At 39.7% G+C, this 17,897-nt stretch overlaps 1 protein-coding gene across 1 annotated transcript in view; it reads left to right on the top strand.

Annotated features, from left to right (window-relative positions):
• The first annotated feature begins 995 nt into the window (after window positions 1-995).
• LOC121854128 (serine/threonine-protein kinase Pink1, mitochondrial-like) overlaps window positions 996-17,897 on the top strand; it is a 60,737-nt gene continuing 43,835 nt past the window's right edge. The window contains exons 1-6 of the mRNA XM_042348520.1: window positions 996-1,455; window positions 7,009-7,344; window positions 7,864-8,056; window positions 8,600-9,010; window positions 11,528-11,699; window positions 12,552-12,731. Of these exons, the coding sequence (XP_042204454.1) occupies window positions 1,312-1,455; window positions 7,009-7,344; window positions 7,864-8,056; window positions 8,600-9,010; window positions 11,528-11,699; window positions 12,552-12,731 (1,436 nt within the window). The 5' untranslated portion in view covers window positions 996-1,311. The remainder of the gene's footprint in view (window positions 1,456-7,008; window positions 7,345-7,863; window positions 8,057-8,599; window positions 9,011-11,527; window positions 11,700-12,551; window positions 12,732-17,897) is intronic.

The raw sequence follows: 17,897 nt of genomic DNA, 5'->3' as shown, positions 1-17,897 counted from the left end.
CGGTGTTTAGCCACTGCACCTATTCTCTCCTACTAAAATTCACTTCAATCCTCCCTTTATTCTTCCCCTGAACCTCCTTCCCCCCTGTCACTAGTATTTCATGTCATGTCATGTGACCGCTCGCTTCTTCTAGCTGCAGCCGCAGCAAGCAACACCGCCTCCTCCGCCGCTGCCTGGCGGCCTTCGCTCCCGCCGGCGAGCATGGCGACCCACAAGCTGTCCAACTCTGAGCACCCTCACCAACCAGCTCTCTCTACATCACGCTTGTAACCACGCTGCCACTTCCCAGCACCAAGCTGCATTGTACATGCAATACAACATGTATACAGAGAGCACATTGTGAGTTTCCTTTCTCCATCCCATCCTGAGTGTGAACCAAACATCACGTACCCCACAAGCTCTTTCAAGAACAGACTTGACCAACACTGGAGCAGGTTCAAGTACATTCAAGAGCCGGTGCATGCCCAGTACTTGCCAACAGTGCGTAACCGAGACGTGACCGATCGCTCAAGCGGCTAACGAGCCGTTCAGTGGTAAAGAGGATAAAAGTAAAAATAACTTCTGCTTGGGACAAAATAATCAAAGCACCTAGTTTACAAACGTTATATCAAATTATGCCTTGGCATAACATTATTATTCCCCAAAGGGTTTCGATGCGAAATTGACCATGAAGTAAAATTAGAAATAAAATATTAATTGATTCGTGGGAGAAAGACAGACGCTACTTCTAAATTTTTTATTTTGCTCATGCCAGACGATTTTATTCAGTCGAGACCCCCCCCCCCCCTCTGTCCCCGGCGCCATGTTATCCAATTGTAAACATGTATGATAATTTTACTGAATAAAAATTATCTACAGGGCGACCGCAATCTTCTTCATCAGCTGAGTAAAACATGGCACCCGCATTCACGGAGTTGACCAAATTCTACGTGTATAGTATGCGGGGCCTCAGTAAAGGTGGCACCATCGCCTGTGGTGTGGAGGTGCGGCACCACCGGATATGTTGTCGTCAGTCAGCTGACTGAGATTACGGTGAGAGGTTGAGGGTGTTGGAACTTTCATCGCCGTGCACTTGCTGCGTATTTATTTGTACATGTCAGTTTGCTTGGTTATTAAGGGCTTTCTTAGGGCATTTGATTGATTAAATGTGACAAAGAACTGGTGGGCATATGCTGACAGGGTCATTATAAGGCCCTCTATTTTGAGTGGCGCAGGAATTAATCCTGTGAAGCAGCCCTGGGTGTGTGGTGTCTTGTGGGAGGCGGCGGTGCCCGGCTATGGGCGGCGGCGCGGGTTGAAGCGGAGGTAAAGATGTGGAGTTTGAGGACAGTGGTTGAGAGCGCTGTGGAGCACGGAAGACGAGTCCTGCAGCACGTCCACCGCCGACAGGTGAATCTCGGGCAACATCCTCAACAACAGACCCGGGCCCCTGACGCTCGCCACAAACTGAGCAAGGTGAGCCAGGTTTTAAGTCTTTTATGCTCCTCTGGTGACTCCAAATATACTAAGGTTAATGAATCGTTTATCGCCCATTCCCCTCTTTTGATATGATAAATTGTTTTTCTGGAGTATTTGGGTGTGTTTTAGTCAAATATGACCTTCATTTCTTGTGCAAATGAGCATTTTTCTAGAAAACCTTCCAAACTTCCTACCTAAATCCGGACTCTCGGCCTTATTAAACAAAGTATTTTGGTATCTGGTATTACCGGATAAAGCAACTTTCTTGAAGTGTCATGGTGAGATTTTGCATTATTTGTGGACGTGAGAGTACGCTTGGACTGAGTGGGTTGGTTGTAAACAAACAGAGCATACGACAACACGCGCCGATCACGGCAGATTCCTTATGTTTGAGGGTAAATATATTAAAAACTAAGCATTTGCTCAAGAAACATTACTCCTTAATATTGATTCTTAATTTTAAAAAATTATATATTTAGGGTAGTCAGAAATGCGTGAAGAGGAATGGGTGAGAGACGAATATCCTGTACTGTATAGTACTTTACTGTCACTCGGATTCGAGTATGACGATCATCCAGCTGTGATAAAATGATATGTTATTAGGGATGTCACCTTCGATGGTGAGTTCTGAGGTGATTGAAGAGGCCGATACGGGACTGCCAGAGTTGTTCACAGATGTTGCACATGTGGAGGGCTACATCTACTGCGGGAGAGGCGGCGGCAGCGTCTTTCCGGTGTTGGTGCTTGTCTGCCTCGGTTTGCAGTCGGGCTAGCTCAAAAGTATTGACACCTCGCATGGTGCTCCTCCAAGCGTTATAGTGTGGAGTAATCGACTCCCAGGCACGGGGGTCGATTTGGAACTTTTTCAGGTTTGTCTTAAGACTATCCTTGCAATTTTTCAGTTGCCTGTCAACGTTCGTTTACTATTAGTTAGGTGACTGTACAGTAAAGTAGCTGCTTCGGCAGTCTACTGTTGTCCATGCTGGTAACATGGTCAGTCCAACATAGTTGTTCATGGATAATGGTAGCCTCAATACTCCTACAATTGGTGTCAGCGAAAATATTGGCATTTGTTCTCGACTTCCCAGCGAACTCGGAGGATGGAACATTTTCAAGTGCCTTGAGGTGCCTCCTGTATGTGACCAATGTCTCTCTGCCATATAGCAGGGCTGGGAGGACCATTGCTCGATATAAATGCAACTACAGTACAGTCAGTTCTGCTACAACGCAATAGTTGTGTTCTTGTAAAACCTCGCATTCTAGAAATTCGCGCAATAGAAATAACAGGGCTTATGGAGAAAATAGGGTTAGGTGCAGATTACTCGAAATTGAAAAAAAAATTAGTAGTTAGCCCAAACACAAAGGATAGCACAATCTAAATAAATGTTACATTCATATCTAATAATGAAATCATACAGTAAATGTAACACTTTACCTTGAAAAAATATGAATATAACTTGATGGGGGAGAAGGGTGATGTTGAGGTTGAGGAGTCACGCAGACAGGAGTTGAGAGCTGTCATCTCCTCAAGTTCCTTTGGCTGTGATCTCTTACTTTTGCGAGCATTCAAGGTTTTTCCAGCAATACAGCTTGCTTTAATCTTTCCTCCATTGTCTCTAATGGTGCTTAAAGTAGACTCCTTTATTCCCGTTGCACGCACAATATCACATGTTCTTTCCTTACGTTCAAAACGCTTGATAACATCAAGCTTTTCTTCAAGTGTTATAGCCTTTCTTTTACGATCACCACCGGGAATGCGATCACCAGAACGCTTCTTGGAGATATTCTTCTTTTCCATATTCACAGTTAATACCACAAAATTGGAGAAATATTAAGCAAAAATCACTGAGGTCAATTCAAAACAACCCACGTGTTTCAACTGATCGTGTGATGGAAACAGAGAGCGCGGGTGTAAAACACTATTTTTTTGTTCTCTTTTATTTAAAATTTTACAATTTACATATTTTTATACATAAAAAATATTACATAAATTATTTCTGCAATTCTTAATGTTTAATATTAACTGTAGTGATAATAAGGATAAGAATACAATGATCATGTAAAACACTATTAGTCTGCACTGCAAACATTATTTTTATTTATTTTTTTCAAACAATATTTATGGGAACAGCTAAATTTGCAAATAAAGGATAAAATTTATAGTCCCTATCAAATAACATCACAAACAAAACACATGAATCAATTGAACGTGTGATGTCGAACGTGAACTGTAAACAGTGCATAACCCATCACCAAGCGACAATAACTTAAAACGTTTGAGTGGAATCGCGTTACAGCCAACACACGTTCGCGTTTTATAAATATCGTTCTTCTATTCATCAATTGTGCTAAGCCAATTTGCGTTGACTGTATGTAGATAATTTCAGCTCCCTACAGTCGAAGACACGGGTACGGAGTCTGCCAAATGCTCAAGATGCATGTCTGATCCAATGTTGATTCTCTTCATCAATGTTTGCAGAGCTGAGATACTGAAAGTGGGTAACATTAGAGAGGGTAGTACCGTTAAGCTGGATGGATGGTGGAGGTGTGGCTGAACCAGGGGTAGGCTGAAATTGAATTCGAGTTTTATGCACATTCACCTCATGGCTGAAGTGTGCATAAACATCTGCATAGGTGTTCAGGATCTCCTGTAGGTTGCGTTCAGTGTGAGAGACAAGGGTGAGGTCGCCTGCATACTGAAGTTCAGTAATGGAAGCTGCGGACACCTTTGTTCCTGCCTGGAGTAGTCTTTATGTTAAAAAGACCCTTCATCCAGTACTCTACAGTATGTCCACCCTGCCAGCTAAATTGGCACTGGCATGAGTAAGGAAGGCAGTACACATCCTTGTTTTATCCCCATTTGAATGGGGAAGATCTCAGACTGGGTGCCATTGTGTAGGACTGCCGTTCATGCCATTGTGGAGTTGCCTCACAATGAATTTTGGTGGGCAGCCAAAACAGCTGAGGGTCCACCAGAGGGCTTCCCTGTTGACCAAATCAAAGGCTTTGGTTAGGTCGATGAAGGCCATGTGCAGTTCAGGACGCTATTCTCTGCACTTTTCCTGAATCTCGCTGGCAACAAAGATAATGTCAGTGGTGCCATGTGATGGTCTAAAACTACATGAGATTCTGGGAGGAAGTTTTCCACCTCGGGGAAAAGTCTGTTTAGGAGGACTCCGGCGATAATCTTGCCAGCTACGGACAGCAGCGAGATCCCATGGTAGTTGCCACAGTCTGACCGGTCTCCCTTGTTCTTATAAATATTGACGATGGAGACGTCTTCAAGAGCTTGGGGATTTCCTCCTTTTCCCATACATTCTCCAGGAGAGAGTAGAGATGGCTGGTAAGCAGAGGTCTTCCTGCTTTATACACCTCAGCTGAGATTCCATCAGGCCCTGAGGCTTTGTTATTTTTTCATCTGTACAGGTATATACAGGTACAGTATCATGAAATATACAATATACTTTATTATGAAATTAATCAAATTTGTGAGGATTTTTTCTAACAATCGAACGTTAAAATTGCATTGTAAGTAAAGAATATAATACTTAAGTGTTTAAAATTCAGGAATTAGAACAGTAAAAGAAAGTCAGACTAAAATCTAAAGGCACTAATAAAAATATATCATCTTGATCACTTTAAGAATTGCACCTTCACAGTTGAGAAAATGACCAAAGGGGCAGAGCCAAGTGATGTATGCATAGCTTAGGCAATCAGTATGCTGAACGATTTGCCGATGAGTGAATAATTTTCAGTTTTTATTCGGTGTCAGTGGCTCTTGTTGCAATTTAAAAAAATCACTGTTTTATGTCTATGCAGTGTTTCATACCAAAGGAAAACTTCGACAAAAGCTCTTGATTTTTTTTTTTGCAGAACCTTAAGGGAGTGGTTCTACATCTTCTTTTATGTACCCAGTCCTCTTCACTAGTGCATTTACAGGGGCTTGTTATATAAACATTCCACAAATCATTATCTCTGAGATATTTGTTTTAATATTGTTTTAATTAGATTCCATATTATGTTTACTATTGCTAATTTCCCTCTCTCGAATGTAAACAAATACAGGGCTGCTACACTGCACAAAACCTGTTGAGCCCCTGTAAACTCACTAGTGAAGGGGACTGTACCTTGACCTACCTAATTTCCTAACCAGACTGGACCCATGCCATATAAAGTTGTTTAGCCACATTAAGTTCCTAAGTTCCCCTGGACCCCCTAACAGCAAAAGGAACTTAACTTAATAGTGAGGTCCCGTGTTACACTGAAACAAATAATGTCGGTCGAATGTCACTTCCTTGCTGCATTTTGGACACTTGCACGCCCTTCCAAGAAATCCATGATCACATATAAAGTCTATAACACGGTCTTGATCCTCAGTAAGCACAGATGGTTTGTGATAACTTGGGGATTTTCCAGTAGATGACCCCACAATTGCATACATGAAGCAATCCGTGTCCTTATGGAAGAACAATAACAAAAGGAACATACAGTTGACTTTGAGTCGAATGCACTTCAAAATGAAAACATACGGTATCCAAACCCTTATTAGGGAATTCAATCTCGGGTATTATTTTACTTTTGGATAACTTGGGAATCTTGGGAATTTTCTCTTGACTATAGGTAGTTTTGACAGTTCCAAGACAATTTTCTTTTATGGTATTTCTGTCGCAAAATTATGTATAAGCGAGGTACTGTATTTAACATTTTAATATATACATATTAAAATGAACTATTGGTGGTTTTGTTTTTGTTTGAACCAATTACAGCTCCACATAGTGCATGGGTGGGAGTCACAGGTGAATTTGAATTACAGAGTTTATGATGAAACTACAGTTAAGTAGGTTAGGTTTTCTATTATAAAACACTAGATTATGAGATAGAGGGGAGTCTATCTCAGAAACTAGTGAAATATTTGAGAAGTTCAGTAAATAACAAATTCGGTTTGGTATACAGTACTGTACTCTATAGCGAATATCGATGTAGAGAGGTAATACAGTACAGTACTGTAATTACATTATTACTTGGGGAAAATCACGAAAATGGCAACATTTGTTTTCGTAACTTCAGATTTTTCATTCTTACATTGAATCATGGGAATTTTTTTTTTTTCATCACTTGATATTTTTGGTAAACTGAAACTTTGCCGATTGGGGATTAACTATACTGTATATGAGCTATTTGATAACAGTAACACTGAATGACAGACATCCCCATCGTTAAATTGTGGATACTTGTATGGTGATATTTTTAAGGAATGGGAGGAGTGTTTTTATCCATTCTTTCTTTGTAATTAATCTTTCTTGATACACAAGATATAGTATTCTACACAAAATACACTGACTTGTTTATTTGTGGTACACTACAGTAGTGATCTCTGGAGTATCAATAACTTTTCTCACTGACATTGGTTTGATACATATAGCCCATTAGAGAATACCTGTACAGTACAAGTACTGTATTTTGAGTAATTGCAAACTTATTAAACTTTAATTAAAATTTTCAGAGACATTTTTTTATTATACTATACAATTTGTGTTTTTTTCTTTCCAGTGGCAAAGTGAAGGGGGTCCTAGGGTGGACAGACATGTGACAGAATGTGGTGGTAGTGGTGGGCAGACAAGTACTGGTGTAGGCAGCAGCTCATCACTGGTTGCAAGTGGTGTGGTGAATCGCTTGCGCCCTGTGACCACCCGCTTGATTCAAGGCTTTGTTCGCAAGGTATCTGCACCTCTGTGGGCTGATGCGAAACGACGAACGACAAAACGCCTTGTTTTTGGAGAAACCGCCCCCTATTTTGCATTAGTAGGGGTGACTCTGGTGTCTGGGTCACAACAAGGATTAGTTACCAAGGAAGATGAACTGGAAGCTCTCTGTTGCAATATCAGGGTGAGTATGTCTGACTTACGAACATCTTCCGATACTAACGAGATCCCATAAAGTTAAACTTTAAATTCATTTATTCATTTATTTTTATTTTTTAATGGGGATTAGCCCACCCAGGCACACTAGACAACATGTGATGTGTCCTATATCTTCCCTGGGGTTAGTACCTCCCTGTTTGGTAGCTGTGTACTACCTTTATCTGATGACTTATTTATTACTTTCATTTACTGTATTCTGTCATTCTATTTCTTCTTTTCTCTTAAATTAAGTGAGTTTATATGTATATAAGGACTTAGTCTATGATATAGAGGGATTTTAAACATATTTCTGTAAGTATGGTATGCACAAAGGGTATGTGGTTCGACTTCAGAACGTCCATAGTAACGGAACCCTCACATAACCCGGGGACTGTATAAAAATAATTGAGTGCAGTATAGTATTAATGGCTCAGTGTATTCTGGATAAAGGTTTCAGGCCAATTTGAGTGTTGGGCAACTAAGATTTGACTTAAAATTTTTTCAGGAAGCCATCTTTAGAGCAGGATGGTTACACAATCCTGAATATTGGCAGCATCAAGGAAATTCAAGTGAGGGAAAGGATGAATCCTTTGAAGAGTTGGAAACAGAACATGCCTTCACCTTGGCTGACTTTGAACTGGGTTCAGTTATTGATAAGGGCTGCAATGCTGTAGTTTATGCAGCCAAATGGAAAACAGGTGTGTGTAGAATAATAACAACTAAATTTTTGGACATAGTCAGTATATGTGTGTGCATAATTTAACAAAAGGATACCATGTCATTTTTTTCTCCTTTCATAATTGAGCTTTTTCTCATTTTGTGTATATTTTTCATTTAGAATACATTGTTTCTCTTTGTAAGTCTTTCTCATAATATATTACTTTGATGTATCCAAACTATCCTTCATATTTAACACATCACAGATATGGTCTCTTTATTTCCCAGTCTTCCCATGTCCTGGCTCAACAGTACCAGCTATCTTATGTGAACCACTATTAACAAATTATCATAAGACAAGCAGATGTGTAATTTAATCTGAGTACCAAATTAGGGTCAGATGATGAAAAATAAAAGAACACGGTACACTGTAACTAGATTTTGCAATTGGTCTTATGTTTAGTCTTCTTTTCTTTTAAGGGAACAGAATATTTTCCTTGATAAATCACTTTTTCTTGTATCTATTACACTACCTAGAAATTATAGAAGTAGAGAGGATATTTACAATGTTTAATTTATTTAAGGTGAGCCTGAAGATGAGGATCTCAGTTCACAGCCTGTGAAGAGACAAAGGTCTGGGTCTCCGATAATACCAGTGGAGGAGCTAGAAGAAGTAATGCAAGAAGAGCAGGGTCAGCAATTTTTCATTAATGTCACTGACAGGCTACAGTCCATAAATCACCCCGATGACAACCAGACAATTACTGAAGATGATTTTTCTTTGAATGGGCTTGAAGAAATGGACACCCAAGGATTAAGTGAAACTTTGGATGTGGAAAATTTAATGTCAAGCAGTAATCGGGTACCACAGCATTACATTAAGAAAGTTAAGTTTAAGGTGGATGAGAAGCAGGGCAACAGCATGAAGAAAACATTAATTACTGATTCAGAGCAAGGAGCTGTGGCCAGAACACCTACTATACCAAATGAATCAGGTGAGAACCAAGTAATGAGGAGTAATAGTATTACACCCCAGAAATATGAATGTGCAGTAATGTGTACCATTATCATCATCAGGCTCTATCAGTCCAATGCAGGACAAGACCCTCCCCCTATATTTTTACAATCTGGTGTCATAACATTTACCAGACCGAATTGAGCACCTTTGTATGTCCGGGTTTCTGATACAGTTTCCATCTTTCAGGTGATCTTTCTCTGTGCCTATTTTTTTTTCTTCCCTTTTGGTACAGCATCAAGTTGAGGATTTCCAAAGTCCATTGTTGGTCTGTTTTACGTGCAAGTTGGTCTGCTCACTGCCGTTTCAATTCCTTACTCCTTTTAATACTACATCATACTTTAGTTTCATTTCTCTTCTTGTCCTTTTGGGTCATACCGACACGTAAAAAATATTGACCACTTGTGTTGGGGTGGAACAAAATGTTTTTTGGTTTTAAGCAGTTTTTCAATTACAGCTTCTCCCCGACTTACGACCTATTCGACTTACGTCCACCCGCACTTACGACCTGCCTCGGTCGTACCAAAATTTGGTCAAATTACGTATTTTTGAGTCCCAAAGTCAGTACACAGACAAAATTTTCATTTGTAATTCACTTTAAAATGGCTGGCAAGCTTAAAAGTGAGTGTTTTGTGGTGCTGAGAAGAAAAAGAGACACCCATTTTAGATTTTCTATGTATTATTTAAGCATTTCCGACTTACGACCATTTCGACTTACGACCTGGATGTCGGTCCCTAACCCCGTCGTAAGTCAGGGAGCAGCTGTACATAAATTTGGTAGCATATCTAATGTATTTAAAAAAAAAATTAATTTCTGTATACTGTAGTATGTTATGCAGTTTGGATGTGGTTGTCATGCTGCACTAAAGCAATACTGTACTGCATACAGTCTTCAGGTGTGTTGAGTGAGAAGAAAGTTTTGAATTTGAATTTGGTACAGTAGATAGGAAGGGGATAAAACTGTAGGTGCTTTTCTTTAATGCATTTTGTTTACCCCAAAACCTGAAAATGATGCCCACCAATTTCTGTTGGATTTTATCTTGGGCAGCCCTTTCTTTATTAAAAAAAAATTAAACAAATTAACTTTGGTCTGAAATGGACATTGTACCCATGGCATCATACAGTCAATGCTGGCTAGCTCTCAACATAGCCCCAAACTACCCAGGTCTCTGTGTGCTATTTCTTGGCACCCTGTGGCAGGTGGTGTGGGTACTCATGTGCAGTGTTGTGTCTCGCAATCATCCGTGAGTGCGTGGTCATGAACGAATGTGTTGTTTTATTGACACATGACCTTGAATATTGTTAAAATTAGTCCCTTTTTTATATTATTTTTCATACCTAATGTCTTCTAAATGTGTCAGTAGAGTTACTTACATGTGAGATAACCCTAAGCTTTCACAGACAATGTAGTACTGTACTGTAATTGTTTTCTCTGGGATCGTCCAGTGGGACATTCGTCAGAGAGCGCCTCTCATACCCAAGCTGTTGTGGAAGAGTGACTGTTTAGCTTAGCGGTCACACTTTGCCTCCTCGCAACCGTTTATGAATTCTCATGTAATATATTTTTTTTTATCTTGTTTATGTTTCTTTCTGATAAAAAACTATTTAATTATGCTCCTTAAAATTGTTCATGCTTTTATTTAATGAAAATTAACCATCATGTGATTATTAGGTTACAGCTACTTCTCGACTTACGACCTACTCAACTTACAACCACCCGGACATACGACCGCCCCAGTCGTACCAAAAATTTTTCAAATTACTGTATGTATTTTTGAGTCCCGACGTTAGTGATTGCGCTGTGTACTGACAAAATTTTTGTTTGTAATTCCCTTTAAAATGGCTGGCATGCTTAAAAGTGGGTGTTTTGTGGTGCTGAGAAGAAAAAAAGACACCCAATTCAAATTTTCCATGTATTATCTTCGCATTTTCGACTTACGGCCAATTCGACTTATTACCTGAATTTGGGTCCCTAACCCCGTCATAAGTCAAGGAGTGGCTGTATTTGGTCTCATGATCACATTCTTGCATCTCACAATGAGTAACATCATACAGTAACACAGATGCAGAACTGAACACAAACTGGGGAAAGAATTCAAATTGAGCAGCGCAATTTTTTCCTTTTCAAAACGTTAATAAATTAACCATAATTCCATAAGGGCGAACACAGTCCTGAACACGGACGCATAACTCAACAGAAGCTGAGGAAAGAATTCTAATTGAGCAGCACCGTTGTTGTGGTGGTTGCTGGCAACTGTGGAGGTGAGCGGCCTTCCAACCACCTTATGCCTACCACCGAGAATCCACACAAAATAATTTTTACAATTTTTGTAAAAATGGGGGTTAAAAGATTTTTTTTAATTTACAATAATTCCATAAGGGTGAGTTTTTTCCATTACCCAAAATTTTGGTCATAATTTAAAAATTCCGTAACTATATATAGCTGTGTAGCGAATATCAATATCATGAGATTAATTATAAATGCTTTGCATTTCAGAAATGGGTACTGAAGATTCTACTGATATACAAGAATACCCTTTAGCAGTGAAAATGATGTTCAACTATGAAGCAGAGTCTAATGCACCAGCCATCCTCAGAGCTATGTACAAGGAAATGCTTCCAGCAAGAAGTTTGCAGTTAGATGAAGCACAGCTTGAGTGGCAGGAACGGTAAATATCTTATATGAAATAAGCTGAATTCTTCTGGAGGCAAGTCTAAGAAGGAGATAGAAAGATATGGGCGAGAGAGGCATTTTAAGTGAGGGGAAGGACATCAAGATAACAGCACTGTGTGACTGACAAGAGAGTGACAACAACCGTGTTTTGGGGTATGGATTTGCTGGTGATGGGTGGTGGTAGATTGTGTGAAAGACAAGGATAAACCAGATTAAATATCTTGGGGACATTTCTGAAAGAGGGGCATCAAAACACAGCCATTTCTGCATTGAGAGTGAGTGAACAACTGAGTACTGTACAGTACGTATAGAGAAAGTTTGTTTGGTCTTGGTTCCTACCACCCAGCATCATGGTGGGAAAAGGCTAGCAAGAATAGAAGAAAAAGATTAAATGTGGATGGAATATACTTAATGGATTTGCTACCTTGATTCTCTTTCCCAAGTGGGCAGCTTTTATTATCAGAAACTGTAAAAAGGGACATAGTAGTAACTATTTTGGATAACTATAAAAGGATAAAAATATGCCAGCATACAAAATAGGACCAATGTTTATTAAAATTAAAAAAAAATTTCTATGGCCCACATCAGGCAGCCAAATTGTAATGTTCACTTCTATATCTCCAAACCTATGTTCCTACCCTTATCAACTCTTCAAAATTACAGTAAAATCCTCTTAATCCGGACTCCTTCATTTTTTTACGAAGGTTGGTTTACCTGTTACTCTCCATGTAACTGAGAATGAATATGGATTATACTGCTTAATATAAAGATGGAAAGGAAAATTATCTCAATGATTTGTATATGAATTTTTATTGTAAGTTCATAAATGTCATCTTATTTTTTCCAGATTTTGCAGTAAGCATATGAACTTACCCACACATCCAAACATTGTGGAGATGCCATGTGTGTTTGTTGACCGTGTTCCCTTTTTAGAAGACTCGATGCTACTCTATCCAGATGCACTCCCAATACGAATTAACCCAAGAGGCTATGGCAGAAACATGAGTTTATTTTGTGTTATGAAAAGGTAAGAATTACTGGGTATATCACATAAGTAGTAAGATTATTGGTTATACATATGCAGTAGAACGTCGATTTAACATGAGATACGTTCTAAGACAGGTCGCTTTAAATTGAATTCGCACTAAATCGAAGTGTTGTTTCAATGGGTTTTTAGGCAGGCTATGTTTAAGGCACCTTTTCTGGCCCCCTCCCCATGTGGGGTGACCAGAGTGGCTACCCGAAAGGGCTACTCAGTTGCACAGACAGAACCAGATTGCACTGCTGCCTAGATCCCAGTGTACAAACGACCATCTTATCTATGCCGCCCATGTGCAGAGTTGTGACTAGAAACTTCCGACAGTCATCTCTGCCTGTCCCTGTCGCCACTCGTCCGTCGCCATAGGACTTTCGGGGGTATAGGGGTTTTGATGATGATGAGACGTGTGATGAACTGGACAATGGCTGTGTGTGAGTTGATTTATGTGGTGAGGCAGGAGCGCAGACTGCAGCTACACATCTTGGGTCTCCCTTTTCCTGATCCAGAGGTGCAAGTGTTGCAACGACTGGGGAGAGGGAGAGTTGCAATGGACTGCCGATAGCCCAGCTTGTTTGGTTTCACCTTAGTAGCCTGTCCAGGCATTGCCTTCGTCCGCTGGTGTAGTTGTTGGGTTCCCATGGTGGTCACCTCTTCCGCCTACACCGCCGTTGGGGGCTTGTTGGAGCTCTGTAAGCATGTCTGCCTGATGCGGGGCTCCACCGCAGATTTTTCATTTTGGGTTTACTCCCGTAGCCTTATACCTACCAAGGTTAATCTGCAAAGCAACAGGGCAGTGGTTGGTAGACGCCAGAACGTGTCCTCATGCCAGTGGGCCTATGCGCCGTCCCTCTGGGGCCCACTGATACTCTGAGATCCCCTGCTGATCTAGCCTGGGTCCACAAGGCACCCAGCTACCGTGTGTTGCCACAAGGAGGCACAGCAGGAGTCTTGATGGTGAAGAGACTGTGTACTGGCAGGGGAAGACTTATGCAAGTTGCCACGAGGGCTGCCAGCGGTGGTAGCTGAAAGCAAGAGGGAGCAAGCAGCACTTGCACCTTAATACTAAATAATGCTGCCACTAGATGCATTTCACCACCCTGTGTGTGACTGAATGTACACACACACACACACACACACACACACATGTGTGTCTACATACACATATACTGTACAATACTACAGGTAAAATAAATAATTGTCCTAAGGGCAAACACATAAAGGGAATATACATTTCTTTGTACACAAGTAAAAATGTAACCCCTCCCCGATCTGCAAATGTTTTTCTCGGACTTGGCGATTCGCGGCCATTTTGAGAACCTAACCCCTGCGAATTTGAGGGGGGGGCTTGTACATTTGAGTACAGTACAGGTTTACCCTTAGGTCAATTTTTTCTTTTACTTTTTTCACAATATGTGTGTGCATGTAAATGAGTAAAAATAAATTAAGAAAGTTAGTATATCTACCCAAAAATACGAGTTGAAAAATGCACTACAGTACACTAAAGTACTAAAATTTTTATCTCCTGTGCAAAATATATGCTGTCTATATTCAAATTATCCGCTGTCTTGCAAGGATTCCAGCAATGCAAGTTATATTCTGCCGAGACACAACTGACGCCTCACACCTGCGTGGGTCAAACTTTGGCAACGTAGGGTAATGTTCGGCGTCACTCTATGTATGTCGTGCACACACACGAGGTACCTGTATTTCCATATGATGCGCCAGATTTGACTCGTATAAAATAGGAATGATTCACTTTAAATTGATAATGTGTCCTTAATTGTGGGTGTCAATTTCAATCGATAATTTTAAGTCGATTGGCGTTAAATCGACGTTCTACTGTATGATCTAGTGGCTAAAGTAGGAGACACTTGTTTTAATGGATGCAGGTTCTTGTTCTGTGTATTTTAGAATTATCCCGCTACATTGTTAAGATGTAATATGGTACAGAGTACTGAGATGATTAGAAATTTGATTGAAATGGCTGTTAATGACCAGATCAGTGTGTTATAATCTTTTTAATGTTCCTTGGTTGGTGCTTTTCTTTGTAGTCATAAGTATAGTAAGCAGTTACAAAATACAGTTGTGCAGTACAGTATACAGTATTACTTTCTTGGGGTTATTATTGCATTGGTCAACTCTCTTCCCAGTATATATTTAAATCTTATTTTGGGTAAGTTGGGTCATTTATTTTCTCATTGGGTGAACCACAGTCCTAGTGAAACACAGCTAATGGACACAAGTCTAATGGGTTTCAATGCTAATGGACACAAGGCTTCTGGAACCAGGAGGCAAGATCAGTGTCAGACTCTTTGCATATATAACTGCATGATAGATGCAACACCTACACTGCCTGGCTCCCCACCACTTCTGCCACACAGTACAGTAACAGCTGCATGCACATCGGGACTTATTGACTTTGTATAATGACAGAGTTCTCATTCTCAAGTCTTTGAATTATTTATAACTTGGATCCCACTGTACAGTATAATTATACCATTTGCTTTTATTACTATGAGTTCTGGCTGAGGAGAACTACTGGCAAGACTTTGGGTGGTGCCATCATGCAGGTGTAGCAAGTGGAACGTATGTAAAAATGTATAGGAGTGATTGTGTGGGCAAGTGAGAAGCCAGTTGATGTTGTGCACACCAGTTGCAAATTAATTTTGGCACATCCACACATCAAACTTCTGCTACCATTGTTTCCGTGATGCATCCGGCTTGGCATAGATTTTTAAATTTGCCAGAGCCAAAAAACAGACCTTGGCCATTCAACTTATACAATTGGAAGCCATATAAAGAGAGAACATGCAGACTGAGGGGTGAGTGTGCCATAGACATAGGAGTCGTGATAATTCGCGGGTTAGGTACTAGAAGACATTGTGAATTATCAAATTGCAAATTATAGTTTAATTAATTTAAATGGAAATGATTAGTTAGGTTCCAGAGGCCCAAAAAATATGCATAAAATGTTCCAAAACTGTTTTAATAAACACTAAATATCATACATAACACACAGAAAAATACAGTAACACATAGATATTGTAAAAAAAAAATATATAATTATTATATATATATATATATATATATATATATATATATATATATATATATATATATATATATATATATATATATATATATATATATATATTACTTACACAGCAGCGTCCCTTCTCATAATCATTCTCAGGGTGACACAATTACACCAGCATGGAGACAGGCTGGCTGGTCAGCTATTTTGCCTGTGATGTAAACAAACCACCAGGAATTTAATATGACACAGTAACTCATCTGGGGTTGAATGTGGGATTTTTTTCTCAGGAAAATTGATTACAGTATTTAAAAAAAAAATTACATCAGATCATATCACGGTAGTCACTCATCATTAATATTAACAAGCAAACTCCCTGTGATTGACCCTGGTAAAGGTTAGGCCACATGCTGCTTTAGTGATAAGTGCCCATACTACATCAATTACTCTGTGAGAGCATATGGAAACAAAATAACTTGAGAATCATCAATGTTGCCAGACCATGTAATGAGTAAAATTATATGAAGTTGTTTTGAAATATCAGGCTGCTCTGTGCACCTCATGTCTTGCCAAGTAACTCAAGAGTTGCCAAATAAATATGTTTTTAACAATACTGTACCTATCTTACTGGAATGATAACCATTATTTTTGTAGATTACCTCCCTGTGTAATACACCCTTCTGTCAATATAATTCAGGTTGTGTGGATCTGCTATACCTGTTCCTGGTGGAACCAAGAGGTGATGATTACACATTAATGTTGTTTATAATAAATGGTTTGCTAACAGTCTTGGTATGTTTTATGGCAACTTACTATATACCAACAGGAACCCGCAGAACATCCACAACCCCCCCCCCCAGCTCCCATCCCTCCTTGATCCACCCCCCTGACCCCTCCGACTCTCACCCTTAGCCCCTAGACCCATGCACCCCTGAGTGCCATATATGATATAGGTTGTTGTAAGGAACATTAAGATTAAGTATTATACTATATAGCTTGTTGCGACTGAGTCACTCATCAAGATTCTAGTTATGATACAGACATATTATGTTACTAAAAAATTTTACCTATGGGTAATAGAGGCCTGCTTTTTATCATGATGGTCCTCCCAACCCCCCCCCAAAAAAAATAATAACGACAGTGGCCCATTGAGCCCTGCAAATTGCCAGCATTTGCCTTATGTTCCAAAGTACATGCCCGTAAGGAAGTTGGAAATCTCCTTTACCGATTTTTATGAAACTTGACAACAACACCCTGTGGGATCCTTGACGTATTTGTAGTTGCTTTTTTCTGAGTAACCCAAAATTAAGACAATAATATTATAATGGCAATGTGGCATTGGGCACTCTCGGTTGCCAAAGCAGTTATCCAACCCCTATTTAGGGGTGTTTTGTTGGGTATAAAGAGACCAAATGCATAAATCCCATTCGTGTAATAATGTTATATGTGTAGACTTGCCACCAATGATTTTCATGCCCGACACACTCTCCCGACCCAACTTTATTCAGTAGTCTAGTAGTATATCTATGTTTGTCTTTGATAACCCCAAAATGTTCTACACTACGGAGGGTATACGCAAACACTTGTTATCTTGAAAATAGGTTCTTATTCTTGTACTGGAGGTATACAGAGGAATCAAATAGACAGTGGGCTTCCACACCATAAGGACTAGCGATCTCCACTCTCTGTTTCACTCCGCGCTGGCATGTACAGATGCCAGCATTCACAAGCTGAATACATAATATGTAAATATGATAATTCACATACATAACATGGTGCATAATAAATGGAAATATTACATAGGATTAATACATGTTCTGTAATACTTTACTATACATAATTAATAGAGTAATATAAGAATACACAGCTTAAGGTACTACTGTACTTCGTGTCCATATTATACAGTATATTTCACGAGTTGTTGTCCCGGTCTGTTACAGACAGACGAGAAACATTCATTCGCGTATTACAATAAAACCTCGATTAACCGACCACATATGGGGGGAAGGGGCCGACTGATAATCGAAAAGGTCGGATAACAGTGCATAAAGTCTACGGAAATAAAACATACATTTTCAAAGTACCTTTCGCTAACCTACCTCATTTAATTCCCTCTATTC

This window comes from Homarus americanus, unplaced genomic scaffold, assembly GCF_018991925.1.
Source record: "Homarus americanus isolate GMGI-L3 unplaced genomic scaffold, GMGI_Hamer_2.0 scaffold46716, whole genome shotgun sequence".
Taxonomy (NCBI): Eukaryota; Metazoa; Arthropoda; class Malacostraca; order Decapoda; family Nephropidae; genus Homarus; species Homarus americanus.
The sequence above is the reverse complement of the archived record's forward strand: the minus strand, read 5'-3'. Positions and strand labels throughout refer to the sequence as shown.